Source organism: Carica papaya, chromosome 2 (genome assembly GCF_054855325.1).
Source record: "Carica papaya isolate Zhongbai chromosome 2, ASM5485532v1, whole genome shotgun sequence".
NCBI lineage: Eukaryota > Viridiplantae > Streptophyta > Magnoliopsida > Brassicales > Caricaceae > Carica > Carica papaya.
The window spans coordinates 36,749,195-36,774,324 of NC_142310.1; the positions used below are offsets into that span (position 1 = coordinate 36,749,195).

General features: G+C 34.1%; 4 protein-coding genes across 7 annotated transcripts; 3 read left to right on the forward strand and 1 right to left on the reverse strand.

Annotated features, from left to right (window-relative positions):
* The first annotated feature begins 274 nt into the window (after nucleotides 1-274).
* LOC110825956 (lipid phosphate phosphatase 2-like) lies at nucleotides 275-5,499 on the forward strand. The gene is made up of 8 exons (XM_022056507.2): nucleotides 275-407; nucleotides 2,827-3,048; nucleotides 3,155-3,242; nucleotides 3,325-3,434; nucleotides 3,547-3,640; nucleotides 4,139-4,327; nucleotides 4,428-4,487; nucleotides 5,139-5,499. The coding sequence occupies exons 2-8, from the start codon at nucleotides 2,833-2,835 to the stop codon at nucleotides 5,336-5,338; spliced, it is 957 nt and encodes a 318-aa protein (XP_021912199.1). The 5' UTR covers nucleotides 275-407; nucleotides 2,827-2,832; the 3' UTR covers nucleotides 5,339-5,499.
* A 3,834-nt stretch (nucleotides 5,500-9,333) lies between these two features.
* On the forward strand, nucleotides 9,334-9,991 carry LOC110825955 (uncharacterized). The gene has a single exon (XM_022056506.2). It carries the CDS (start codon nucleotides 9,503-9,505, stop codon nucleotides 9,872-9,874), a length of 372 nt encoding a protein of 123 aa, XP_021912198.1. The 5' UTR covers nucleotides 9,334-9,502; the 3' UTR covers nucleotides 9,875-9,991.
* A 1,102-nt stretch (nucleotides 9,992-11,093) lies between these two features.
* On the reverse strand, nucleotides 11,094-15,789 carry LOC110825958 (Tetratricopeptide repeat (TPR)-like superfamily protein). 2 transcript variants are annotated; one of them, XM_088214545.1, is made up of 3 exons: nucleotides 13,233-15,789; nucleotides 12,956-13,155; nucleotides 11,094-12,771 (listed from the first exon to the last, which is right to left on the reverse strand). In XM_088214545.1, exon 1 carries the CDS (start codon nucleotides 15,695-15,697, stop codon nucleotides 13,262-13,264), a length of 2,436 nt encoding a protein of 811 aa, XP_088070671.1. In that variant the 5' UTR covers nucleotides 15,698-15,789; the 3' UTR covers nucleotides 11,094-12,771; nucleotides 12,956-13,155; nucleotides 13,233-13,261. The 2 variants fall into 2 exon arrangements, with proteins under 2 accessions (XP_088070671.1, XP_021912204.2); XM_022056512.2 differs by having other exon boundaries at nucleotides 12,956-15,789.
* LOC110825959 (bidirectional amino acid transporter 1) lies at nucleotides 11,287-21,374 on the forward strand. Of its 3 annotated transcripts, XM_022056513.2 has the most exons (9): nucleotides 11,287-11,482; nucleotides 11,596-11,856; nucleotides 18,367-18,627; nucleotides 19,035-19,053; nucleotides 19,161-19,380; nucleotides 19,465-19,646; nucleotides 20,114-20,403; nucleotides 20,492-20,621; nucleotides 20,931-21,374. In XM_022056513.2, the coding sequence occupies exons 1-9, from the start codon at nucleotides 11,340-11,342 to the stop codon at nucleotides 21,276-21,278; spliced, it is 1,854 nt and encodes a 617-aa protein (XP_021912205.1). In that variant the 5' UTR covers nucleotides 11,287-11,339; the 3' UTR covers nucleotides 21,279-21,374. The 3 variants fall into 3 exon arrangements, with proteins under 3 accessions (XP_021912205.1, XP_021912206.1, XP_021912207.1); XM_022056514.2 differs by lacking the exon at nucleotides 18,367-18,627; XM_022056515.2 differs by lacking the exons at nucleotides 11,287-11,482; nucleotides 11,596-11,856 and adding an exon at nucleotides 17,745-18,226.
* Nucleotides 21,375-25,130: the final 3,756 nt, after the last annotated feature.

Consider the following 25,130-nt stretch of genomic DNA (forward strand, 5'->3'; position numbering starts at 1 on the left):
TTAAGTCTTAATATAAAAAAAAAATTAATCCCAAATAACCAAGAAAAGTAAATTAATTATAATTATAAATTAATTAATTTAGTTTTAAATATTACTTATTTATTTATTTTTATTTAAATAATTACATAATGCTTAAATATTTAAAAAATAGTTCAAAAAAGAATTTTAATAAATAAATAATAATAATAAATATTTACTTAATAATAATATTAATTTAACTGATTAATTACAATTAATTTTTTATTAAAAAACAAAAAGAGGTTTTACGCGCTTTTTCATTTCGGGGAAGTCGTGGAGTATATTTTGTTCTCTTCTTTCTTTTTATTCACTGTCAGAAACTCATCGGGGAATACCACCACGCCTTTTTGTTTCTTCGCCTTCAAAATCCAACCGCAGATTCCAAAAAGGTCAGTTCCCTTCCTTCTTCTTCAACCTTTGATTATTCCTAATTGCTTGATTTTCTGCTTTCCTTTTCTCTCGTTGTTCAACTGGTTCTCTTATGGATCCGCTACTGCTAGTTTGTGCTGCTTATTCTCCCTTGCTTTCTCTGTTCTGTTTGATGTTAATATATGTGATAGGGGATGCGTGCATGTGCCGTGTAGTCCGGGAGTGAATTTTGATTATTGGCGTGATGTTTTGGTTTCTAGTTTTCTGTTTGGTTCCCGAGAAAGGGAATAAGACGATAAATAATGGAAGAAAAAGTTGTCGGAGAAGAAGAGTGAGAATTGACTGGACTTCAACTATTCTTGTTAGTAAAACCGTCTTCATCCGGAGATTTGACTTATTTCCCTCTCTTTCTTGGCTCCCGAGACGGACAACGGAGAACTCTTGCCTTCTGTTTGGATGATAGTAAAATGTGGTTAATTAACGTAGGGTACAATAGTATAATGAAAAAATTATTTGTTTGCTAATGGTACGATTACTTTAGGGTTTTTTTACGGTATTCTAAAATCAAAATTTGAGTAATTTTTTAAAACTACCGATTTACGGGGTAACATTTTCGTTACATTTATACCCTCATTAAATTTTTATAATTTCTACTTTACCCTCGAAAAAATCTTTCTCGGTAGCCTAACCTACTTTTTTTTTTCTCTTCTTCTCAATCTATTTCTTTTTATATTTTCTTAATTTATAATTATAAATTAAAAATTATAATTTTAAACTATTTTTTTATACTAACTATAAAAATTAAAATTTCATTCGTCATAATAAATTTATTTTTTAATATTTTAAGAAAAAATTCAATAAAAATTACAGTTTAAATAATTTTTCAAATTAAATAATTTATTTACATTTTAAATAAATATATATTTTTTTTCATTTAATATTACATACATTAAGACATGAACAATTTGTTAATTTGACTTAATATACAATTATATCAACCTATCAATCCAAACAAAACAGCTATCATTATCATATATTAATATACCGTCTTCTTAAACATGTCATAATCTATCAATTACCATCCTACACACTTACCATACATTACTTTATATTAATGAATCATCACAAAAATCATTCAACCTGAGCATTGAAGGTAGTCTAATTTTTATAGGCAAAGCACGTTAAATTTTGCAGTGGAACAATTCAATTGTTCTAAATGTTGTCTTCATCTAGAAGAAGATAAATGGAATTTTGGCCTCTTAGTCACAGTTAGGTCAGTTTCGGGTTTCTGAAATTTGAACGTGTACTAAAAATGTGCTGAGCCTGCAACTTTAAGTGTTTTGACAGTTTTGTGCTAAATAATATTGAGGATCATTTGATTTCTCTTTTGTACTCCATAGGGTCCTTTCTTTTTCTATTTTTTCCTTACTTTTTCTTTTTTCTGCCTTTTGGAGATTCCAGGATCCTCATTGGAAACCTAAAGTTTGCTATATTTGTGTTTGTTACCCATCTTAGGTTATTGCTAGCCGGTATGGTGATTTTTTTATCTTGTAAATTTGAGCCGTTGGGGAATTATACTGGATTTTGATGGTTTTTAAAACTCATAGCTGCCATGTCAAAACTTTCATTTGAAACTTATGAGAATGTGAATTTTGTTGGTCACCTGCCAGAGTGTAGATGCTTTGAAAATTGTCAATCTAATTGTTCTTACTTGTAAGACTTGTAATTAGGTGTTTGGCATGTGTGATGTATTGGCTGACATGTATCCGCATGCCTATCCAGAAATTCAGCGGTTAATGTCTTAATTGAGAATTTGAGGGATGAGAATTCAGAAAAACACAAAAGCTCATGTTTTCTTCTAGATGAGTATTTGTGTATTTGGTAGAGAGTTAGTATCCAAAATTACCTTTGACACAGAAACATTTTGCCTATATGAACAGGAGTTTCTTTGGAAAACTCCTCTTCCTGAGATGACCGTGATCTAAGTTGTGTCAGAACCATGCTTGCTTTTGATCCTGGACTTGCTTCTATGACCATTTATGCTTCTGGCCTGATTACTTGTGATTTAATGCACTTCTAGGACTACCATTGATTTAAGTTGTAGTATCCCCAGCTTGCCATACCTGATATATTTAGAGCTATAAGATCTTTCGGTACCTTTCTTCATACTAAGGCCTAGCCCTCTTCTTGGAAAGCTGATATGAAGGAAAGGATGGCTGAAGACATGTGGGATAAAGGCTTGCTCGGAAGGTTTTACATTGTGTGCTAATGTAATAAATTATCACTTCTGGTCATGGCTAACCTTCATCTGTTTTCTGTCTTGAAAGATTGGCCTTTTCTTTTCTTGTATCTGGCTTTAATTATGATATCTATTTTCAGTTTTCTTCATTTCTTAGCTTTACTGAGATCCACTAACATTTTCCTTTGTTGTTGAATTAGTGTAAAATGCCGGAGATTCAGCTGGGAATTCATACTGTGAGATCCCATGGAGTTAAAGTGGCAAGGATACACATGCATGACTGGCTGATTCTTTTGCTTCTGATCGTGATTGTGGTTGTTTTAAATGTTATTGAGCCATTTCATCGTTTTGTTGGAGAGGATATGATGACTGACCTGAAATATCCTTTAAAGGACAATACTGTTCCGTTTTGGGCTGTAGGAGTATGTACTATCTTTGAGAAAATATTATGCAATAAAATTTCCTGCTTGTAGAGTTTTGATTGGATCCAATTTTGGAGGATAATGTTTTTATTTGTTGCTGTAACAGCTGATTGCAATTGTGCTTCCCATGATTGTCATTTTTGTTTACTACTTCGTCAGAAAGGACGTCTACGACCTGCACCATGCCATATTGGGTACTACTATTCCCCTCTTCATCTGAAGTCTGGCACCTCGTACTTTTGTGTTATTGTTAATGACTGTTATCTTTTCACCCAGGGCTTCTATTTTCTGTTCTTATTACTGCTGTTATAACTGAAGCTATAAAAGATGCTGTTGGACGGCCTCGTCCGGACTTCTTTTGGCGCTGTTTCCCTGATGGCAAAGGGGTGGATTCTCCATCTCATTGAATTATCTGTTTCCTTTACAACAATCTTTAGAATCATAGTCTGTATATCTTAGTTCTGTACTCCATTGACATGCAGATGATGTCATTTGCAGGTGTTTGATCCGGTAACAAAGGATGTTATGTGTACTGGCATAAAGAGTGTTATTAAGGAAGGGCATAAAAGTTTCCCAAGTGGGCATACTTCTGGTAAGTAGGCTAATTAGTTCATAGGTTATTTTCTTGGGAATCAAGTTTTTTTTCCCTTCTTTTATTTGATGTTATTTTCATCATCAGACATGCCATCAGGCACCAAGGATAAGTTTTTCTTGATTGAACTAGAATAAACTGTTGGTGATCAGGTGATGTGTCTTGGAAGGTTATAAATCTAACATATATTACTGTTATAATCTGAATTTACGTTTTCTTTTCTTTCAAATCTTTTGGACTTCTATTTTAGTAAGAGCAATTTTTATATTCTTGTGCCTAAAAAGGAAGTAATTGTTTTTATTCAACAAGAGGTTTGTTTTTATTCCTGTGCATTGAAACTAACCAGCAACTTAGGTACTTCACTCTGAGACATTCAGTTTTTTTTTTTTTTGGCAGGGTTTGACTAATCTTTTGTATGTTTTCAATTTGTATCACTTGTTCTCAGTTCATTGTAAAACAAGAAATGTGGCTAAGAGGAATTTTTTTGTCAACGTGCAGGGTCCTTTGCAGGTCTTGGTTTTCTTGCATGGTACTTGTCTGGAAAAATCAGGGCATTTGACCGTAGAGGTCATGTTGCAAAGCTATGTATTATTTTTTTGCCATTACTTGTTGCAGCCTTGGTAGGAATTTCTCGAGTGGATGATTACTGGCATCACTGGCAAGATGTTTTTGGTGGTGGTCTAATAGGTCCGTCATTGATGACTTCATATCACTAATCGTTTTTGCTGAATTGGCTATTTCTCACAACTAAATGCTCTGCACTTTATTTGTTACCTTTATCATACAGGATTGACAGTTGCTTCATTTTGTTACTTGCAATTCTTCCCACCGCCATATGACACAGACGGTAAGAATCCATTCTTCCTTCATGTTTGCTATAAGTTTTCAAGCTATTTTAAAATTGCACAGATAAAACTTATTGTAAAATCAGCTCTAAACTTTGCTCTCAAGGGAGAGGCCACGAACATTTTGCAAGGTCAACTAAGGTTGTTGATGTGTTTCTGTATCCAGTGCGCTTCTTATTATTCTAATTTTATCTCTTCATATATGTATCACACTTGTGCGTTAGACCATGTTTCCTCAGAGGCACCATCTCTCCATATAATTTTTTAGTATTTCATGGTAAGTCACAAATCCTGTTTAAAAATCACTTAATACTGTGATTTTTAAAAATCAATTAATATAACGACTTACTGAATTATTATCATTCAAAATTTATAATGGAAGCACCAAGTACATGATAGCTTTTTCCTTAATTCCAACCCGATACTAGGACTAATTTCAGAGAGTGGTCTGCACTTGTTATATCTTGTTTATCTTTATCAATGTGTGGTTAATTTGGCTGCTCGCTACAATTTTCTAGTGCTCCCAAACTCCGGAAAGCTCACTGGCCCATCCATTAAGGAGCATAAAGAAAATGTTACAGTATATTTTTCTTTTGTTCAAATGCTTTCTAAAACCACTGATGTGTTGTTTCCAAACCTTCTGATTTGTACAGGTTGGGGGCCGCATGCATATTTTCAGATGCTGGCAGAATCTAGAAATAGCATCCAATCATCAACCACTGCCGACAATCTTAATGTGCAGCAGATGGAGCTCGAGACTGTATACGTTGAATCTCACCACCATATGCAAAATTCAAGATTCAATGCTCGCGATACAAGCCCAATTCTGAATGGATCAGAAAATGAAAGGTGACGCTGAGATTAGGCATCGAGTTTAGATGTAGATCACACTCTTTAGTTGTCCATAGGTCAGAGTCATTTCTCTGTTTGATAATGTCCATAGTTGAACTTCATGTTTGAATCGATGCTTGAACCATTCATCTTTTATATCAGATTCATTTGATTGATTTTTAAGTCTCTTGTGTGTTCCGACTTCTTTTATCTGGGCGTCGTTTAGCTCTGCTTTCGCCATCTATTGACTCTGAGTTCTATCATGGTTTCTTGGGGGCAGTATGTTTTTTGATATTTCTAACAGTTAATAGTGATTCAACAACTTTATGCGTAGCAATTATTTAATTTATATATTCATTGAGTTGAACCTGAAGTTATTAGATTAAGATGTGCTGTGATAGAAAGCATTATAGTAAGTTCAAACTTACAGCATTCATAGGAGGGAGGCGCCGACCTTTTAACCATTAGGTACTGGTAATTTATGTTGTGGCTTGATGTTTACAGTAACGTTGTCCTAGAAAATTACCATATAGACAAAGTTAGATTTTTCCTTTTGACTGTACCTGGGTTCAGAAGCCTTTTACAAAATTGTCTTTGACTGGCAGAACAGGGGAACTCATTTTGTTGCACATCCAACGGACATGAAATGAAAAAGTGCCACATTATTGCAGTCACTTGAGCATCAAGAAATTTAGCTGCCACATTTCTGAGGCTATATTTCCCTTTTAGATGTATGGTATATATAGCATCCAGAATTATATATATAAGATTTACAATTAAATTTTGCGTGAAAATTATAACTTTGAATATCGGTGATAATGTAGCACTCGTTATTTTGTGGTTATAGTATAAATTGATAATAATTAATTTTTAATCTTATTTAATAAGATTTACAATTTTACTTACTAGTATATTAGTAGGATCGTCGATTGTGATGAATCAATCGAGATAAGTTGTTTTAATGCTCATTCAACGGAATATGAAATGAAAAATTGACATTATTTTAGTCACTTGAAGAATATACAAAAGTTTAGTTCCCTTATTTTTGAGAGGTCATTGCTTTTTTAGATACATGGTATATATAACACCCAAAATTATATATATATATATAACTACAATTAAATTTTATATAAAAGTTACAAGTTTGAATTTATGTAGGATTAATAACTTTACGCATTAGTGTATTAATAGGGTTATCGATTGTGATAATCAAGTTGAGATAAGTTTTAATAAATGTATTGCGTTTGAAGTCAAAATAAATATTTTGTGTTAAATAAATTTTTTTATTTATTAAAATAGTTATAATTGATTAAAAAATTTAATATAATATTTTACACATAAGTAAATAAATTTTATATATCTCGGTTTTAAGTAGAATTTGAATAATATTATAAATAATTGAAGATGGAATATTATTGTAGGGAAGTCTTTTGTTATCTTTTGCCTTTTTAACTTTTTGTTGAAAACAATTTCTTTTTGAATTTATATCCTCAATTATGAAGTCAATTAATACCAAATCTTGTTTTGTTTTCTGCTGACCGGCAAGTTATTCCACAAACCATTCAAGAGAAGAAAAAAAAAAAACCTTAAAGTTCCCTTGTGATAAGAGTTAGTCTCTTCTTATTAATATATAGTTCTTCATAAATTGTTCTGTTTTCATGTACTTTGGACAGATCTATTTATGGGTATATATATATATATATATAGCAATAGAGATAAATGGAGACATACAGCATGATGGGGTGAACTTGATTCTATCATGCTATGCTATGGCTCATTATGACATACATACCCACATGAATTATCATATAGTATTTGGCCGATGGCTTCTCTCTCTCTCTCTCTCTCTCTCTCTCTCTCTCTCTCTCTCTCTATCTCTTTCTCTCTATCTATCTATCTATCTCTCTCTCTCTCTCTATCTCTCTCTCTCTCTCTCTCTCTCCCTCTCTCCCTCTCTCTCTCTCTCTCTCCCTCTCTCTCTCTATCTCTCCCTCTCTGCCTCTCTCATTCACTCTCTCTCTCTCTCTCTACCTCTCTCGTTTTCTCTCTCTCTCTCCCTCCCTCTCTCTCCCTCTCTCCCTCTCTCCCTCTCTCTCTCTCTCTCCCTCTCTCTCTCTCTCTTTCTCTCTCTCTCTCCCTCTCTCTCTCTCTCTCTCTCTCTCTCCCTCTCTCTCTCCCTCTCCCTCGCCCTCTCCCTCGCCCTCTCTCCCTCTCTGGCTTGTCTCTCTCTCTCTCTCTCCATCTCCCTCTCTCTCTCTCTCTCCCTCTCTCTCTCTCTCTCCCTCTCTCTCTCCCCCTCTCCCTCTCCCTCTCTCTCTCTCTCTCTCTCTCTCTCTCTCTCTCTTTCTCTCCCTCTCTCTCTCTTTCTCTCCCTCTCTCTCTCTTTCTCTCCCTCTCTCTCTCTCTCTCTCTCTCTCTCTCTCTTCCTTATAAAATTGTATGATGAAAAAAAATAATTATAACTTACAGAAAATAAAGACCATGTGTATAAAGAAAAAGTCATATCTGTTAACACAAAATATGTAACATCATTCTGTGTTACAAGTGGTACTTTTATAAGCAATCAACCTATATATATATGTATATTTCTTTTATATATATATATATATACTATAATAGGTAACATCATGTTATGTGTTCTTACTCTTACTATTGTAATTTATTACATTAAAATCACCATCACTTTTCTTTTTTTTGTTTTCTCTTCAGTTTTTATATTATTATTATCATTTGACAATCAGACAACTATACCGAACTTAGAGTTTATTCGATAATTTATTATCTATTTCATATTTATAAATAATTTTAAATATTTTATTTAAATTTTTTAATTTTATAACATAAAAATTAAAAAAAAATATTTATTTTAAATTCAAGTTCGTTTCTAAATTAATATTGTTTTAAAATTATGAACCCAATTATAATTATACAATAATTTTAAAAAATTTGTAGAAAAAGTATATATATATATATAATTAAATTATTTCCTCAAATTTTTTTTTTTATTATCCTCTGTCACAAATTTCACGTAATATACTTTTGGGTAATGTGAATTATGGGGTAATTGTACCTTCCAAAAATCATTACATTTTACCTTTTAAAAAATTATGAATTCAGCGACAACTTTATTTTTTTTTATAAATTATGACACGTGGGCCTGCATATACCGGTTGACCAGGGTCAACATTGTGACATCATCATCATTTCTGTGGTGTTTTGGTAAAATTCCAAAAAGAAGGATTAATTTTAAAATCATAAATTTATGGTCATGGTAAAAATTAATTAAAAATTTTTTTTAACACAAAATACATGTAAAAATTTATCCAACTAAAAATAATTATAATTCATAAATAATATTAATGATATTTAATGGATAAGAAAATAAAATATATATTTTAAAATAGAGTAATTAAAAAAATAAAAAAAATTAGTATAAAAATCAACTGAATATTTAAAAAATATATATTATTATTTTTATTTATAACATTTACAAACACACAAGACCCATATGAAAATCTATATGTATAACATTTTTATGCTTTTAATTTTTAAGCAAATTTTATGTTTTTACAAAATTATGATCCCTTGGTCATATTTACAAAATTGTATTTTGTTCTTGAATAATTATATGTATTTTTTAATTTTTATGCAGCCTGTTTTTTGCACTAATCCCAAACCGTCGATTGTGTTGACTTCAGCTTTGATTTGACCAGTCAACCATTCATATCGAGAAACAACGTTGCCTATACGTTGAGAATATCATACAATCATATGATTAATTTGTATACATATATATATATATATATATATAATTACGTTCCAGTAAATTATTAGGTATATGATAAAAGAAAATAAAATCACTCATTAAAACTATGAAAAGTAAAATTTGAGTAATTAGAACCGATTCTAGACTTAATTATATACTTCATATTAAATTAAATATTTCATAAAATTACTTGGTCAGACGACCCTCTCGTCTATTTAATACATCTTCTCTTGTCTTCGACGCCTTCAGTCTTCATTATTATTATTATCATTGCTGAAGAAACAAACCCACTACCACCATACCCATTTTCTTCTTTTATATAATCCTATCTTCCTCCTCCTTCACTCTCCAAATCTATATATATATATATGTGTGTGTGTGTACGTATGAGTATATCTAAGCTTAGTTAAGAAAACAAAAATGGAGAGCCTGAAGAGGTACTGGCGGAGGAGAAAGTACCAGAGACTTCATGGGTCAACGAAGAAGAAGCTAAAGCTGGCAAGGCTAGGAGCTGGAGCCCGACGGCTATGGAGGATGAGAAGAATTCCGAAGCTGAAACTGGCTTCTCCGATCAAAGTTCTGGCCAAGTTTCACGACGCTTATATCGATATGATGATTCGTTTGGTTACGAATCTTGGGAAGGCTAATCAAAACGGTTCGTTTAGAGGCAACAAGGTTGCAAAGGAACGGGACCTTACGGTGTCGTATTGTGGAGATGAAGTGGTGGATAGTAGGTTAGTGTTGGAAATTTATAAGAGATTAGCTGCTAATCGTGAACTGGGAACTTCTTAATCAAATGTCAAATAATAATAATACTACTACTAATAATAATTTGGTCCTGTTTTATTAGTTGTAATTTTAATTTTATTGTAAGATTTGAGTTGGTAAAGAACTTCACTTGTTTAGAGATGAGAATTGTACATGTGTATATATATATATATATATACACACACACATACACACACATATATATGTTTTCTGCCTAATTTCTCTTTTTTCTTTTTTGACAAATTTTGAAGAAAAAATTTAAATTGTAAAAAGGAAAATGAATAAAAATTCCTGAGTATATATACAATTTAATGTAAAATTTAAATAATACCATCAAAGTTAATAGAATTTTGTAGAATTTTTTTTAAGTGTATTATTTCAATTTGAAGTAAAATTGCTTTTGAACCCAGTTTTTTTAGAATTAATTTTTAAATAAATTCATATAATTTATAAATGAATTATAAACAAGCTTTAAACTTTATATTAACCATAAAATAGCTAATGAATTAATTAAGAATATTGGGCATTGTAATGGTTTATGAACTGACAAATGATTTTGGCAAATGTTATCATATATATATATATATATATTGGGTATACATATATATATTGGGTATACATTGAAATGATATTTTGGGCCAAAGATTATGGAAGCAACCATATCTTAAATTATCATATATATACCCACACACCCATTTGAAAATTAATTAGTTTTTCTTAATTGACAAATAATTTTTGACAAACCCAAATCATTTTGTCTCTTTCTTTTAAGGTATGAGTTATCTATTGGATATTGTTTTATTAATTCAAATTTTTATGATTAATTAACTTAATTGTCTAAATTTATGATATTTTAAGGCACAAAAGATTTAGAGTTACATCTTATTATCTAAATTTAAAAATAATTAAGTACAAGGTATTGAAATAACACTCTTGACTTGGTAAATTTGCAAGTGAGATGAGTTTATTAATGTATAAATAATTAAATAATTGATTCTGACTTTTTTTTTATTAACTTAATTTTTAAATAAGCAAATCAATTGATTATCAAAACCAAAAAGGCATTTCAATTTATAAATAATAAATTTATGGGTTAAAATTATTCTTCAATAAATATATATATATATATATTTGATTATAAATGCACATTTATTATAATAGAATATCCCAATAAATTGCTACTTCTTGAGTGGTTCCTGTCTGCCCTAACTTTGGTAGACCATGTAATTTAATTTACAGGAAATTATATATTTTAAGATAAAGCAATAATATTAATATTGACTAATTATTACATATAAATATAAATATAGGTTGCGTCGCACTCAGGTTAGCGACTTGTCAAACCCTCCCAGTAGTTCCCTTGACAGTTAGATTTGAATAATATATATATATATATATATATATAGATATATAAACATATATGATATGTTTATATATACATATATATCTTTAGTTGGAGAGAGTGGTTCTCATATTTTCTTGTCAAAAAATGGAGAGCTGTGAAATTATGAGCACAGAAGATGCAGGCTCCTATTGCTATCTCCCTCTTCAAAACCCTGATCAAGATCTTCCCTCAGACAGTGCTCGCTTGAAACAGCTTGGTTACAAGCAAGAACTTAACCGCAGCCTCTCGTACGTCATCTTTTCTCTTCTACTTCCCCACACCAGCTCATATAAACGTATATATGTGTATCTGCGTCTCTATATATAACTCGGAGATTGGTTATGTTGTGGGTGCTGTGCAGGGCAATAGGGAATTTCTCAGTTACCTTCTCAATCGTGTCTGTGATCACAGGGCTGACGACAATGTACGGCACGGGGCTGACATATGGTGGGACTGTGACGATGATATGGGGGTGGCCCATAATTGGGATGATGACGATGATGGTGGGACTATCAATGGCTGAAATTTGCTCTGCGTACCCAACTTCTGGTGGACTCTACTTCTGGAGCTCAAAGCTCTGTGGCAATGACTGGGGAGCTTTGGCTTCTTGGTTCACTGGCTGGTATGTTTTCTCTTTTCTCTTGCATTGCTAGACATGAGCTGAACCGCACTTTCTTCTTTTTCTTGACTGGTTCGTTCTGAGTTTCCTCTGAAAATGGTTCTGATTGCTTATAAGTTATGTTATATACGGAAGTGGAAAATCTTTCTCCTGCTCACTTAAACCCGAGCATAATAATATAGAACAACTGGATACGTAGTAGGGCTTCCTGAAATTCGAACTGAAGGCCTCAAACTTGCAATGGTCTTAATCAAATGCATCCTGCCATTTCCACTTGCACCCTTGTAGCAACTAATTTTGTATTATATCAAGTCCTCTGAGAATTCAGGACACCAAATTTTCACATTCTTTATCTGCAACTGAATCTTCCAATGGTTACGAAACCTCCATTCTCTTCTGCAAACAAGATTCCTTAAGGATAGTTTGTCGACCCAATTTTACCAATGCTTTACCAAAGCTCAATGTTCCAATAGGGCTCCCATTCTGCTGCGCTCCATCTTTAGAAGCTGATGGATTCGTGGAATCAGTCTTGGTACCATCCACACTACTTGCTGCTTTGTTGTCATTTCATCCTGATTGAAATTTTTGTTAATTTCAGATTCCTGACTACCTGTATTCTCTGGATGAGACTCCGTCGAGTTTCTTAAGCTGTTCCAGTATATCCATGTTATCCTCACCAATATCACTAGCTCCTGGCATACAATTGAAGTTTTGCAAATTTGCATCTTCTAAATCTTATTTTGTAGATTCTCTTCTCCACATCAGCATCCCCAATAACATTGTCCAAACAATTCTCAGGTTTTTCTTCATGAACACTTTCTGCTTCTGATTTGTGATGCATGAAATCCTTATCAGACAAGATAATAACCCTTGATTTGCTCTTAATCTAGTTTCTTCATGAAGCCATGAGATTCTTTGCTGCAAAGTTGAACAAAATATGCAAAAAATAAAAAGAATCAATAAATACATATGGCAGCAAAAACAAAGAAAGAACATGCATAAGCAAAAGAAGTTAGGGATGTCTCATCAATTATTCTCCTATTTTTTTATGTAAAAGAAGAGAATAGCACACGCAAGTAGGAGAATCAAAAGCGAAGCCTACCTAATGGCTTTCATCCTGAATTCAGATGGCTGCATGTTCTGCTGGAGTTCTATCTTACACATTTTTAGGCTCTTCTGGATAAGAGATTTTGATAGAGTTTGCATTGCCTTGGAGCTTATGATCTTAACAGTAGAAAGTAATTTGAAGAAAAGTTCACTCGGGGGAGTCATCTGTCTGTATCTTTCTTGGCAAGCCATTGACTGCAGCTAAAAAGTCCAGTTTAGAAGTACAGGATTTTACCCATCATGTGATCATTATACAATGGCTGCTGATTTACCTGAAAACAACTGTATCTTCTAAAACCTTTCAAGAAGAATCATTCTTACGAGTGCATATGATTGATGCCTTCTCATATCTCAGCTTCTCCATCTCCTGTCCCAGATAATCCAAAATGGTGTCAGTGACATGGTTGGGAGAGCAGCCTGCATCCAACATCATTTTTAAGAATTTATATGCCTCCTTTAGTCGACCAGCCTTGCTATGAACTTCTATGAGGATATTATAAGTAACAACATCAGGATTTATCCCCGTTTTCATCTGTTCAAATAGCTTGTTTGCTTCATCAACTCGGCCAGTCTTGCCCAGAGCATTAATCAGGGTGTTGTACATGACTATGTCAAGATAACCACCGTGCTTCATTAACTTGTCCAGAACAGCGCTTGCTAGGTCTGCTCTCCCCATTTTTCCCAAGCCTTGGATTATCACATTGTATGTTGCTATATCCACTGGGCAAACCTTCTCCCCCATTTCATTGAGCACTCCCCATGCCTCATTGAAATAGCCTTTCTTCACAAATGAACTCATCATAGAGTTGTAAGTGTAACACGTGGGGTCAACACCTAAATCTCTGAATAACTCAAACAACTTACAAGCTAAGCTCAGGTTACCCCTGGACAAAAATATGGACAAGAAGGTGTTCACCATATCAACATCGAAAGAATCCATCCCTTCTGCTTTAACCCTTCGTCCCCTTTTTAGAGAAAATAATGCTGCAGTGAAGTGACTGGATTTCACTTGCTTTGCCAATTGATCCATATATGGGGATGATGACCACTGATCCCCTTCCTTCGATGATGGCTCCTCATTGTCAATTCCACCATCTTCCACGTCATGCTTGGTGTCAACATCTGGATTTGAACAACCTAAAAGATTCATAATCTCACTAAAATCACCTTTAGAAGGGAACATTGAGGTATAATCATTTCTCCTGTTCTGTGGACTCTTCATTGAAGCTTCCATATTGGCTTTCCACTTGAGAACACTAGGCACTAGATTGCCATCTCTAATGTGTTTCATGAGTTGCTCAGTCCAATCCCATCTCCTCTTTTTATGAAACCCAATCAAGAGCGACGTTATTGTGATTAAATCAACTGCCAAACCCCTAGCCTCCATCTCTTCGACTAGCTGCAAAGCTTCCTCGAGCAGCCCCTCCCTGCTTAGTTTTACCACAATAATGCTGTAGGTCACAGCATCTACAAACTGCCCCTTCTTCTTCAAGTCACAAAACAGGGTGTATCCAGCCTCGTCCCTTCCATTCCGAAACAATCCATCAATCAGAATGTTATATGTCCAACAAGAGGCCCTAACCCCATCCTGAACCATTTTCTCAAACAATTGGCATGCTTCCGCAACCTTCCTTGCTTTGAACATTCCGTCCAGAAGAGAGTTATACACAATGGTATCTGGAACAAACCCGTTACACTCCATCTCGCTAAAATTTTTCATTGCATCATCCATTCGATATGCTTTGCAGCATCCTTGGATAATTATTCTGTATGTGAATGCATCAGGCTCGTGACCAGATACTTTCAGTTCCTCCCACACAATCATAGCATCTTTCACCTTCCCAACCAAGCACAGGACGTGAATGAGGCTGTTATAGGTGCACAAATCAGGGCCAACTGACCCAGAAACCAAACTCTTCTCCTTCATCTCTTTAAATAAATTCAGAGAAGTACCCAGATCACCCCAACAACCAAACGCATGAATACATATATTGTAACCCCAAGTATCAAATTCAAACCCCTTCTTTTCCCTCAATTTATCAAATACCACCTTGAATTCTGCCTTCATATATGCTTTTCTCAGCCCAACTAACAACTCATTACACGCCATCGAACCAGGAAATGGACCACCAGCCAAATCACAGTTGTCCCCGCCGTTATCACAAGTCTCTAAAAGCTTAAAAAATATAGACAGAGCTAAACCCACCTGGTTTTTCCTAATCAAAGCAACAAGAACCGAATCATACAGATTCGGGATCAAGCTAGTCCCCAACTCCTCCATGTAATCAAGAATCTCAAGCGCAAAATCAAACTTACCCGACCGAGTAAAAGAATCAAGTAAAGTCTTGAAAGTCCCAGAATCAACGACGATACCATCTTCTCTCATCGAACCCAGCAAACTAGGGACTTCCTCGAGAAGTCCAGCACGGCAAACAGTACGGAACATGTGAGAATAGGTGCACGCGGAGTGTTTGAAGTTTGGCCTGAGAGACGAACACCATCGAAAGAAGTCGAGCTTTTTGGAAGGATCGAGGGAGTTCCTGCGTAGGATTTGGAGGACGAGAGACTCAGTGATAGGTGTTGAATCGGGGTCGAGGTTGCGGGTGCCGGACTTCGCAAGGGTTTTCGCAAGCGAGGCCACGAGGAGGATGTTGCTGAGTTGGTGAAATGGGGAGCTGAATAGAGAAGAGAGAGTAGGGGTTCTGCCATGAGGCGTCGCTTTGCCATAAAAGGACATTGTAGTAGGCTGTTAGGTGATTAGCGAGTTGAGTTACCGGGGAGCAATAGAAGAGTTGCCATGAAAAATGGCCAGCGGGGTTCGCGCCCAGCTGCTCGTCGTATCGTTTCATATTGGTGCTGGACACTTGGGACAAAAATGATGATTACGCTTTTAACCTTTTGTAATTTTAATTAATTCATAATTTAATCATCGGTCAAATAAAATTCTATATAAATATTTTTTAAAAAAAATTGATTTATACTACTAATAATTAATATTAATCTACCATCTCATTAATCAAATGTCATGTAATATATAAAATGATACTTAAAAAATTTAAATTTATATCAAACGTGATATATATTTAATTTTTTTAAATAAAAAATACAAATATAATTGAATAATAAAGATAAATTTATTGACCCGAAAAATATTTATTAAATAAGATTTGAAAGTAATTATTTTATTAGTAAGACAATTTAGATGGTTCGTAAAATAATTTTCAACACTATTAACTATTATTTACTGTATTTTTATTGTCTTTTTCACTGATTTCTTTCATCTCAACACCGACCCATCTCTGTTTTGATGTTATATCTTAGTCTTTATTTTTATTCTCATTCATGATGGAAGAGAGGAGGTGCTCGAAGGAGACAAGAGAATAAAAGGGCATGAGGTGGAGGGAAAGGTTGAGGCAAAGAACTTTTTAAGTATCAATGAGATTTCGCAAATTAAAAAGTTTGCGAAAGAAAAGGAAACCAAAGTAAGTGGTAATAGAGACAAAAAGTGATGGAAAATTAGAGTGAGAAAGGGAGGAAAATAGAGGAAAATGAGATTTGGAGGGATTTTTTTTCTTCATAATATCATTTCTTATATTAATACTTTTGAATTCCATATTTGAAGTTGTCTGTCAAACTTCCACCATTGAATTGAGCTATTTTTTTTTTCGATCGGGAACGAAGAGATCAGATATCAAAAATTATTTTAGAATCGTCAGTTAAATTCAGTATTTGAAACTCTATTACATAAAAAGTTACGGAGTGTTAGACTAGTTAACATGCAATTCGAGCTCGACGAACTTGAAACTTCGAGCTCCAAACCATTCATAAATTTAGATTTACGAATTGATTCAGACCGATCTACATCTAATTTTTTCAAATGTTATGTCAGATGTTACGTGACATTTAAGTCACAGAAGAGCCATTTAAAAAGTATGATATGCAGTTAAAATTAATACGTGATACACGTAATTTAATAGTAATAACAATTGAGAGTGAATCAAATATTTTTAAAAAATATGCAAATTAATTTGATTAAAAATTGACCTAAAAATTAATTTTAACAAAGTTAATAATATAGAGAGTTTATTTTAGCCACAAAGTTAATAGGACCCGCATACACCGGGCTGGGCCACCCAAAATATATTTACAACCTCCCGGGTCTGACCCGATCCAGTCCAGCCCAAATGAACAGTTCTACGGAGATAGTTCAAACCGAGAACCAGAGAATCAAGGGAAGAAAAGTGCTCCAACGAATCACATGATCCTGTGGGGTCCACTCCGCCCATACCTACAATAATAGATCCGCCGTATTTAGTAGCACCCCACGAAAGTGACGTTTCACAAATATTTTTATTTTTATTTTTATATTAAATTATGAACACTAAAGGTCAAATTTATTCAGATTGAATATTAATAATATTAAAAAATAAATTGGGCACTCAAATACTTACAAAAATATTTATAAACAAAATTCCTTTGTTATAAATATAGCTCATATAAAAATTTTTTATATTAATTTATTCTAATTTTTTGTTACATTATTAATTTTTTTTTTAGGGTAATGTAAAAAAAAAAAATAATTAAAAAAAGATTCACATGGAGGCCTATCTCCAGTGCATCAATTATTCAAATTAAAGATTCGTTAATAATTTCGTATGTCGGGAATCTCTCCATTAATTAAATAAAATAATTTTTAGAAATTAATAATTAAGAATTTCGATTATATTATTTTATATAATTAAAAATATTAAAATGAAGATAACTGTGATTAACAGAAATATTGAAGTTGGGTGGGAAAATGGGGACACGTGGCAAATCTTGAATTCGTCTCTCTGAGTATGTATTAGGTGGTTCATTTTGACCGCAGAAAAGCCAAGGAATGTAGTTTGTTGCACACTCTGTTCATGAGTGTTTCCGTCAATGCCGACCTGGAAATTGTTTCTCTTTCATTAGAGAATAAAGAAACGTGTTAAACTCATAATCAACGTATGCGTATGAGTCGAAGGAAGAAGGAAATCGGGAGAAGCAAGAAGACTGGTTACCTGGGTTGACATAACACAATCTCTCCCCCCCCCCCCCCCTCTCTCTTTCTCTCTCTCTCCTTCTTCCTCATTTTTTGAGTCATTCTGTCTGTTGAAATGGCTGTCGGAGGAGAAAAAATGGATCTCCCTACGCACAAAGTTCAAAATGGTAGCGTTTTGGTTGATTCAGGCCAGGCCAGGCTCAAGGAGCTTGGTTACAAACAAGAGCTCAAGCGTGATTTATCGTAAAACTTCTCTACAACCCAGTTCTTGTTTTTACCTTTACAGTTAGACTTTGGTTTTCAATAATGAACGATTTTTCCCAGCAGAGAGTGAATAGTTAGTTACGTGGGGTTTTCTGGGTTTTGATTGAAACAATTTGCAGGATGTTTTCCAATTTTGCCTTTTCGTTTTCGATCATATCGGTGCTTACTGGAATCACTACGCTTTACAATACCGGTCTGAACTTTGGCGGGCCGGTGACTTTGGTCTATGGATGGTTCATTGCCGGTGGGTTCACCATGTTTGTTGGGTTGTCTATGGCGGAGATTTGTTCATCTTACCCTACTTCCGGTGGTCTATACTACTGGAGTGCAAAGCTTGCTGGTCCACAATGGGCACCTTTTGCCTCTTGGATGACTGGCTGGTAATTCTTGTATTACCCATTTGCTCTTCTTTTTATAATTTGGATCTATGATGGATGATTCTTTTTTCCAAACATTTGGTCTTGTTCTGTTTCATTGATGGGCGTGTTTGATGATTTTTCTTTTTGCTTGTTTTGTTAATTGGGTCTTTCTTTTATAATATTATCTGCTTCTGGAATTAGTCCTGTAAATGTAAATAGATACGTACGTATAGATTTATATAAGTTTTAAGAGAAATAGTAACCCAACTAAATTATTCCACGGGTACAATTCTGTTAAAAGCATAGTATGAAATCTACTGCCGTTTCATTATTTTTCGTGAACTAAAAGTTCCATGTTTTCTTGAACTGAAAAAATTGTCCTTCCTGCAACAAATTTTCTAACCCTTATCATTTTTATTTGCTTTCAGGTTTAATATTGTAGGTCAGGTAATAATTCAGTATCCAGAGTCTGATAGTCCCACTTGAAATTTGTTTTGTGTATTATATGGAATAACATGAATCTTAAATCCTTGAGTATCATCTTTCATATGCAGTGGGCTGTTACAACCAGTGTAGATTTCTCTCTTGCACAGCTGATCCAGGTGATTATTCTCCTTAGCACAGGAGGAAAAAATGGTGGCGGATATGAGGCATCTAAATATGTCGTTATTGGTTTCCATGGAGGAATTCTATTTCTACATGCTGCAATTAACAGCCTGCCCATATCTGTGTTATCTTTCTTTGGACAACTGGCTGCTGCATGGAATCTTGTTGGTATGATTAAAACCGGCATCGGTTCTGTATATTGTTCTTGAGAGAATGCCCTATGGAATAAGTAGTGTTTCTTTGGATTTTCAGGAGTTATGGTTTTGATGATACTCATTCCTTCTGTTGCTACGGAGAGGGCAAGTGCCAAGTTTGTGTTCACACACTTCAATACTGATAATGGTGATGGAATTAGCAGTAAAGCTTATATATTTGTTTTGGGACTTCTAATGAGTCAGTATACCCTTACCGGGTATGATGCATCTGCCCATATGGTGAGTTTATCTTTCTATTGCTTCAATTGGAAAAGCTGGCTAGCTTGAATTTTTCTACGAAAATACAAAGCTTCTATTTGAAGTCAAGGTACATTTTTGGTGAAAAGTTGAAGAGCCAATATTATGAAAAAGTATCCCTGGATTTAATTTATCATGTCATGCTAATTCCGATGGTTTTAGAGGACGTTCCTCTTATTGATTGCTCATTGAAACTTTCTACATCTCGCCAAATCGTAGTATAAGCTTTTTTTGATAAAAAAAAAAATAAACCGTCTACTTACATGGTGACTAGTACACTTGAAACATTTTGATGCCAAAATAAACCTTCTGGTTTGGAATTTAGTATTTTTTTTAATATATTTTCTCCAATACTTTCTATTACATCCCGTTTCCCCTAACCAATTACGAGTTGATCCTATGATTCAAAACAAAAATTATAATCCCTTCACTTAAATTTCCGTTTCTAGACAGAGGAAACCAAAAGTGCTGATAAGAATGGACCAAAAGGAATAATTAGTTCTATTGGAATATCCATAATTTTTGGATGGGGTTACCTACTTGGTATCACATTCGCAGTTACCAACATCCCGTTCCTTTTGAGTGAAGATAACGATGCTGGTGGTTATGCAATTGCTGAAATTTTTTTCCTAGCATTCAAGAATAGATTTGGCAGTGGAGTTGGGGGAGTTATCTGCTTAGGTGTGGTTGCTGTTGCTATATTTTTCTGTGGAATGAGTTCAGTTACTAGTAACTCCAGGTATGTTTACTGCTTTTCATTTTCCGCTTTACAACTAGGAGCACCTAGTAATGTCAGTCTCTAATGATGATGAAATATCCATTATCAGGATGGCTTACGCATTTTCAAGAGATGGAGCCATGCCATTCTCATCCTTCTGGCATAAAGTCAACAACCAGGAGGTCCCTATAAATGCAGTTTGGCTCTCTGCATTTATATCATTCTGCATGGCACTAACTGTATGCACATCTTTATCTCTATTTTATCTCAGTTTGAGAGTATCTTGGTTACTTTCTTTTTCTCAGCGTGCGTGAAAAATTTACCAAGACATGTTAATGGAAAATCTGTTCTGCAAGTAAAATAAACATTGAATATGAGATAAACTAAGTGACCATAGAATAGGACTGGGTTCAAGACCAAGTCATGTTAATCCTGATGCTGGCTGAGACCTCATCAGGAATTGAATCCTAATTCCATCTTGTGCTTTACTTTTTAGTTCTTCATTCAATTTCTAATTCTGTCCTTTATTTGCTCGTAATGTCTTGTAGTCTCTTGGAAGCATAGTGGCATTTCAGGCTATGGTATCTATAGCAACTATTGGACTGTACATTGCTTATGCCCTTCCAATCTTCTTCAGAGTGACTTTGGCACGGAAATCCTTTGTCCCTGGGCCATTCAACTTGGGACGCTACGGGATTCTAGTTGGTTGGGTGGCTGTTCTATGGGTAGTGACCATCTCAGTCCTCTTCTCGCTGCCTGTAGCCTACCCCATTACCGCTCAGACACTCAACTACACTCCTGTTGCAGTTGGTGGCTTGCTTACTCTTACCGTCTTCTCCTGGATCTTTAGTGCTCGGAATTGGTTTAGAGGTCCTATAACCAACATAAATACCTGAATTGCATATGTATATGTAGCTTATATTGATTTATGGCAGTGATAATGTACAATGATTCTTTCAACCATTTAATTTTGATTCTGTACACTTCCACTATGTTGGAGTTCTTAGTTTAAAGAAAACTCCAAAACTTAAAATGATGTTGCATGGGTAGAGATATAAGTCTCCGAAGTGTGTAACAGTCTCCAGTTAGGAGAAGAATCTTTTTCTAGATTCCAGAATTTGGAGATCATGATTAGATTAAATTTCAAATCATATTCATGTAATCTTCTTTATAAATCATTAGTTCAAGACTATGCATAAACTAATGAACATTAAGTCAATCATGAAAATCTAACCAGTGATTCGTCATCATTTTATCACACAATGAGAATAAGTAGAATAAGTTGTCAATGTTGCAGAACTCAGGCAGCAACAACATAACCTCTTCCATTTACTTACTTCCGATTCATGCCCTGAAAATGATTCCCCAGAAACTCAGCTAAAACTTGAATCCTTTTCCTCTTTAGAATCCAAGTTCATAAGATATGCTGTAATCTGTATTCCTTCATCTGGAATACTAATTTTCAATGAAAAACCTGTTCTAACATCATATCATCCAGATAAAACATGCAAATTATAAAAAAACTACATGTAGCCCGAGAAATTGTCAACAACAATCTGCTATAATGAACAAGAAACTAGTTTGTCAATCATTCTAGATAAAATCCTTTCAGAAAATTCTTAATAAAATAAACATAAAAACCAAGGAGACACATAGTCCCCTTTGCGAGTCTATTTGGATTTATTTATCTATAATACGATATAAAAATCTGTCACCAACATCATTCCTCGTCCCCAACCAAAACCTTCACCAGCCATTCACAAAACTGCTCAACTTCTTCTGGTGTTGGGTCATTGCTGTTACCAGTAGTATCTGCTTCTTCGTTGTCAAGCAAGTTCTGCAAGCTCTGGTGATCAGTTATATCTTGGTTTTGGCTTTGGCTAGTAGGGGGAGGAAGATTACCATCTGGAGGAACATGAGAGGATGTATTATCTGAAAAGAGTGGAGGAACTAAACTGCCATGCGGGCCTTGATTGAAAATGCCCTCAAGTGTTTCTGCTGCAAGGGGAATGTCTTGACTAAAGCTTGCTAGGATCAACATCAGCTCCTCATCTTCTGCAATAGATGGCAATTGAGATCCAAATGGAAATATACCTGACCAAATGACAGACGAAGAAATGTCAAAATATAAACAACTTATCATGTTTAGTTTATGTTCTGAAACTTGTAAATGGATCACCTACTTTACTATAGGATGAGAAAATCGAGTTTGTATAGTATTACCTCCAGAAGGAAGTCCACTATTTCCACCTCCCAGCTGACTTGGTACCCAATTCATACTATGTGATGAGAATCCAGGCTGCAGGATTGAAATGTAATTCTGGAAACCATGTGATGATGATGATGATCCCTGTCGCAGCACCAAAAGAGTTTCCTGCAGCCATTGTGGTAGTGGTCCATGATACAACAACAAATCCTCATCCGGCTCGTCTAGTAATGACTCGCATTGCAGCAATTTATTGTTTCCCCAGAAATTAAACGAGGGTGTTCGTTGAAACATTGGTAAGTTATTCTGCACCCAGTTTAATGATGATCCAGGCTGCAGAATCGAAGTGTGAGTCTGTACTCCAAATGATGATCCAACTTGCATCCTTGATGCATTGTTTTGAACATTGTTGAATGAGGATCCAATCTGCAACAATGAATTGTTAATATGCATCAAGTAATTCTCATTTGCTCCGGGGTGCAGCATAGGAACATCAGTTTGCTGCCATCTGAATGGAAATCCTGGTTGCAGCAACGAGATATTATGCTGCATGTTTCCTGATGATCCGGATTGCAGCATTGAAATATTATTCTGCAGGTTTAGTGAGGATGCTGATCCGGGTCGCCGCACTGGATTGTTTCCCTGCATAGCTAGCATTGGTGACTCTGGTTGCAGCACTGAATTGTTTCCCGGCATAGCTAGTGCTGGTGACCCTGGTTGCAGCACTGAATTGCTGTTTTGCAGCCATGGTCGCGAAGATCCAGCTTGCACCCTCGCATTGTTAATCTGCAGCCGCTGAGATGATGATCGGAACTGCCTAAATGAACTGCTATTATGTGCTCGATTTTGCAGAGATCTCGATTGCAGCAATGAACTGTTTTCCCTCATTGGCAGTGCTGGTCCAGAATCATTGATTTGGTTGCCAAGTAGTAAGGATGTCAAGGGAAATTTGGACTCAGGAAGGGGTTGAGCTTGAGCTTTGTACTTCTGGAAACACAACTCCGTTACTCATCAGTGATAATATAACAATAAGATTTATATATACGTAGACTGATTTTCAACCAACATATCAAACTTTCAATGTATTTGTACACTAATCTGTTTATAATTATTTCTATAATGTATACATTTTCCCTACATTCATAAGAGTTTTGTACTTCTTCTACTATGCATGCATAATTTTATAAAATTTATAATTAATAGAAAATAGGAGAATTTTATTGTTATTGACTCAAGGAAAAAAAGAATATATATATATATATATATACTAATATATATTATTTAAAAATCAAAAAGCAAAATTTCATAGTGTATGGTTGATAAATTGTATATTACATTTGCCCATTATGACCAAAATTGAGACCCTAAAAACCCATATATTACATGTATAGTAAATTTCAATAAATCATACTTTCAAATTTATTTTAATAAAAATTTTTACAATTTGACTTAAAATTCAAAATTAAATCTCCGTAAATTGTACCGAATCGTATGTTAATTACATTCTAATTTTGATTTTGTTACGAATATTTAACTAAATTTATTCTTTGAGGTAGTAAAGATTAATAATTAATACATGTATAAACCTGACTACATACAATATAAAAGCGAAAGAAAATTAGATGTTAATAATTATTCTTATAATTTTTAGTGACTGTTTGGGTAGATTGTAATTTTTTTTTGTGAATTTTAAAAGTATTTTTAAAATAATTTTGACTAAAAATAATTTTATTTAAAAATTATTTAATATTTAAAAAAATAGTTATTTGTGTTTTGTGAAACTTACTTTTAAAATTTTAAATATAAATTTTTAATAAAAAATAAATTTATTTTATTTATTTTTTTTACTTTGAACTTATAAAAAGAAAATTTTAGATATAATTATTATAAAAAATATTTTATATTTTATTCGTTTAGTTATAAAAATATTTTTTAAATATAAAAAATTGGGGGGAAATTTTCTTAATTGCAAGTTAATTATATTTCTGGAGCAGATAATAGCTTTTGGATTTAAGAAACAATGGCAGAAAAAGGGTTATAGTAAGGAACCTGTAGATGACTAGCAACTTGGCGTTGAGTCAAATCTGGAACATCCATCATATTCAGTATTGTCTTTGGACGAGCATCTGTATGTAGAAAACAAAGGATATCATTATATATACTATGTGCATATACATGTGTGTGTATATATATATTAAAATTAAAGTAATAACTTATTGTAAGGAGTGAGAAATCACCATTTTTGCCTAAAGCATTAACAGCAGCTGTAAACTTCGACTTAAGGTCTGGGTTCCAAACCAGACGTTGTTTCTTAGCACTGTTCTCGCCCTTGTCATCCTCATCGTCTTCCTCACCAAATCTTGTCTTTCTCACTTTTGATTTTCCATTCTCAGCTCCAGCATTTGGTTCCTTTCTTTTTGACACTGGAGTATTCTGGCTACTTTTAGACATCCCTAATGGGTCCATGTTAGCTTGATTTTTCCCAACTCCATTACCAATCTTTCCTTGATCTACTGCTTTCTTCTCCCTTTTCGGAGCATTA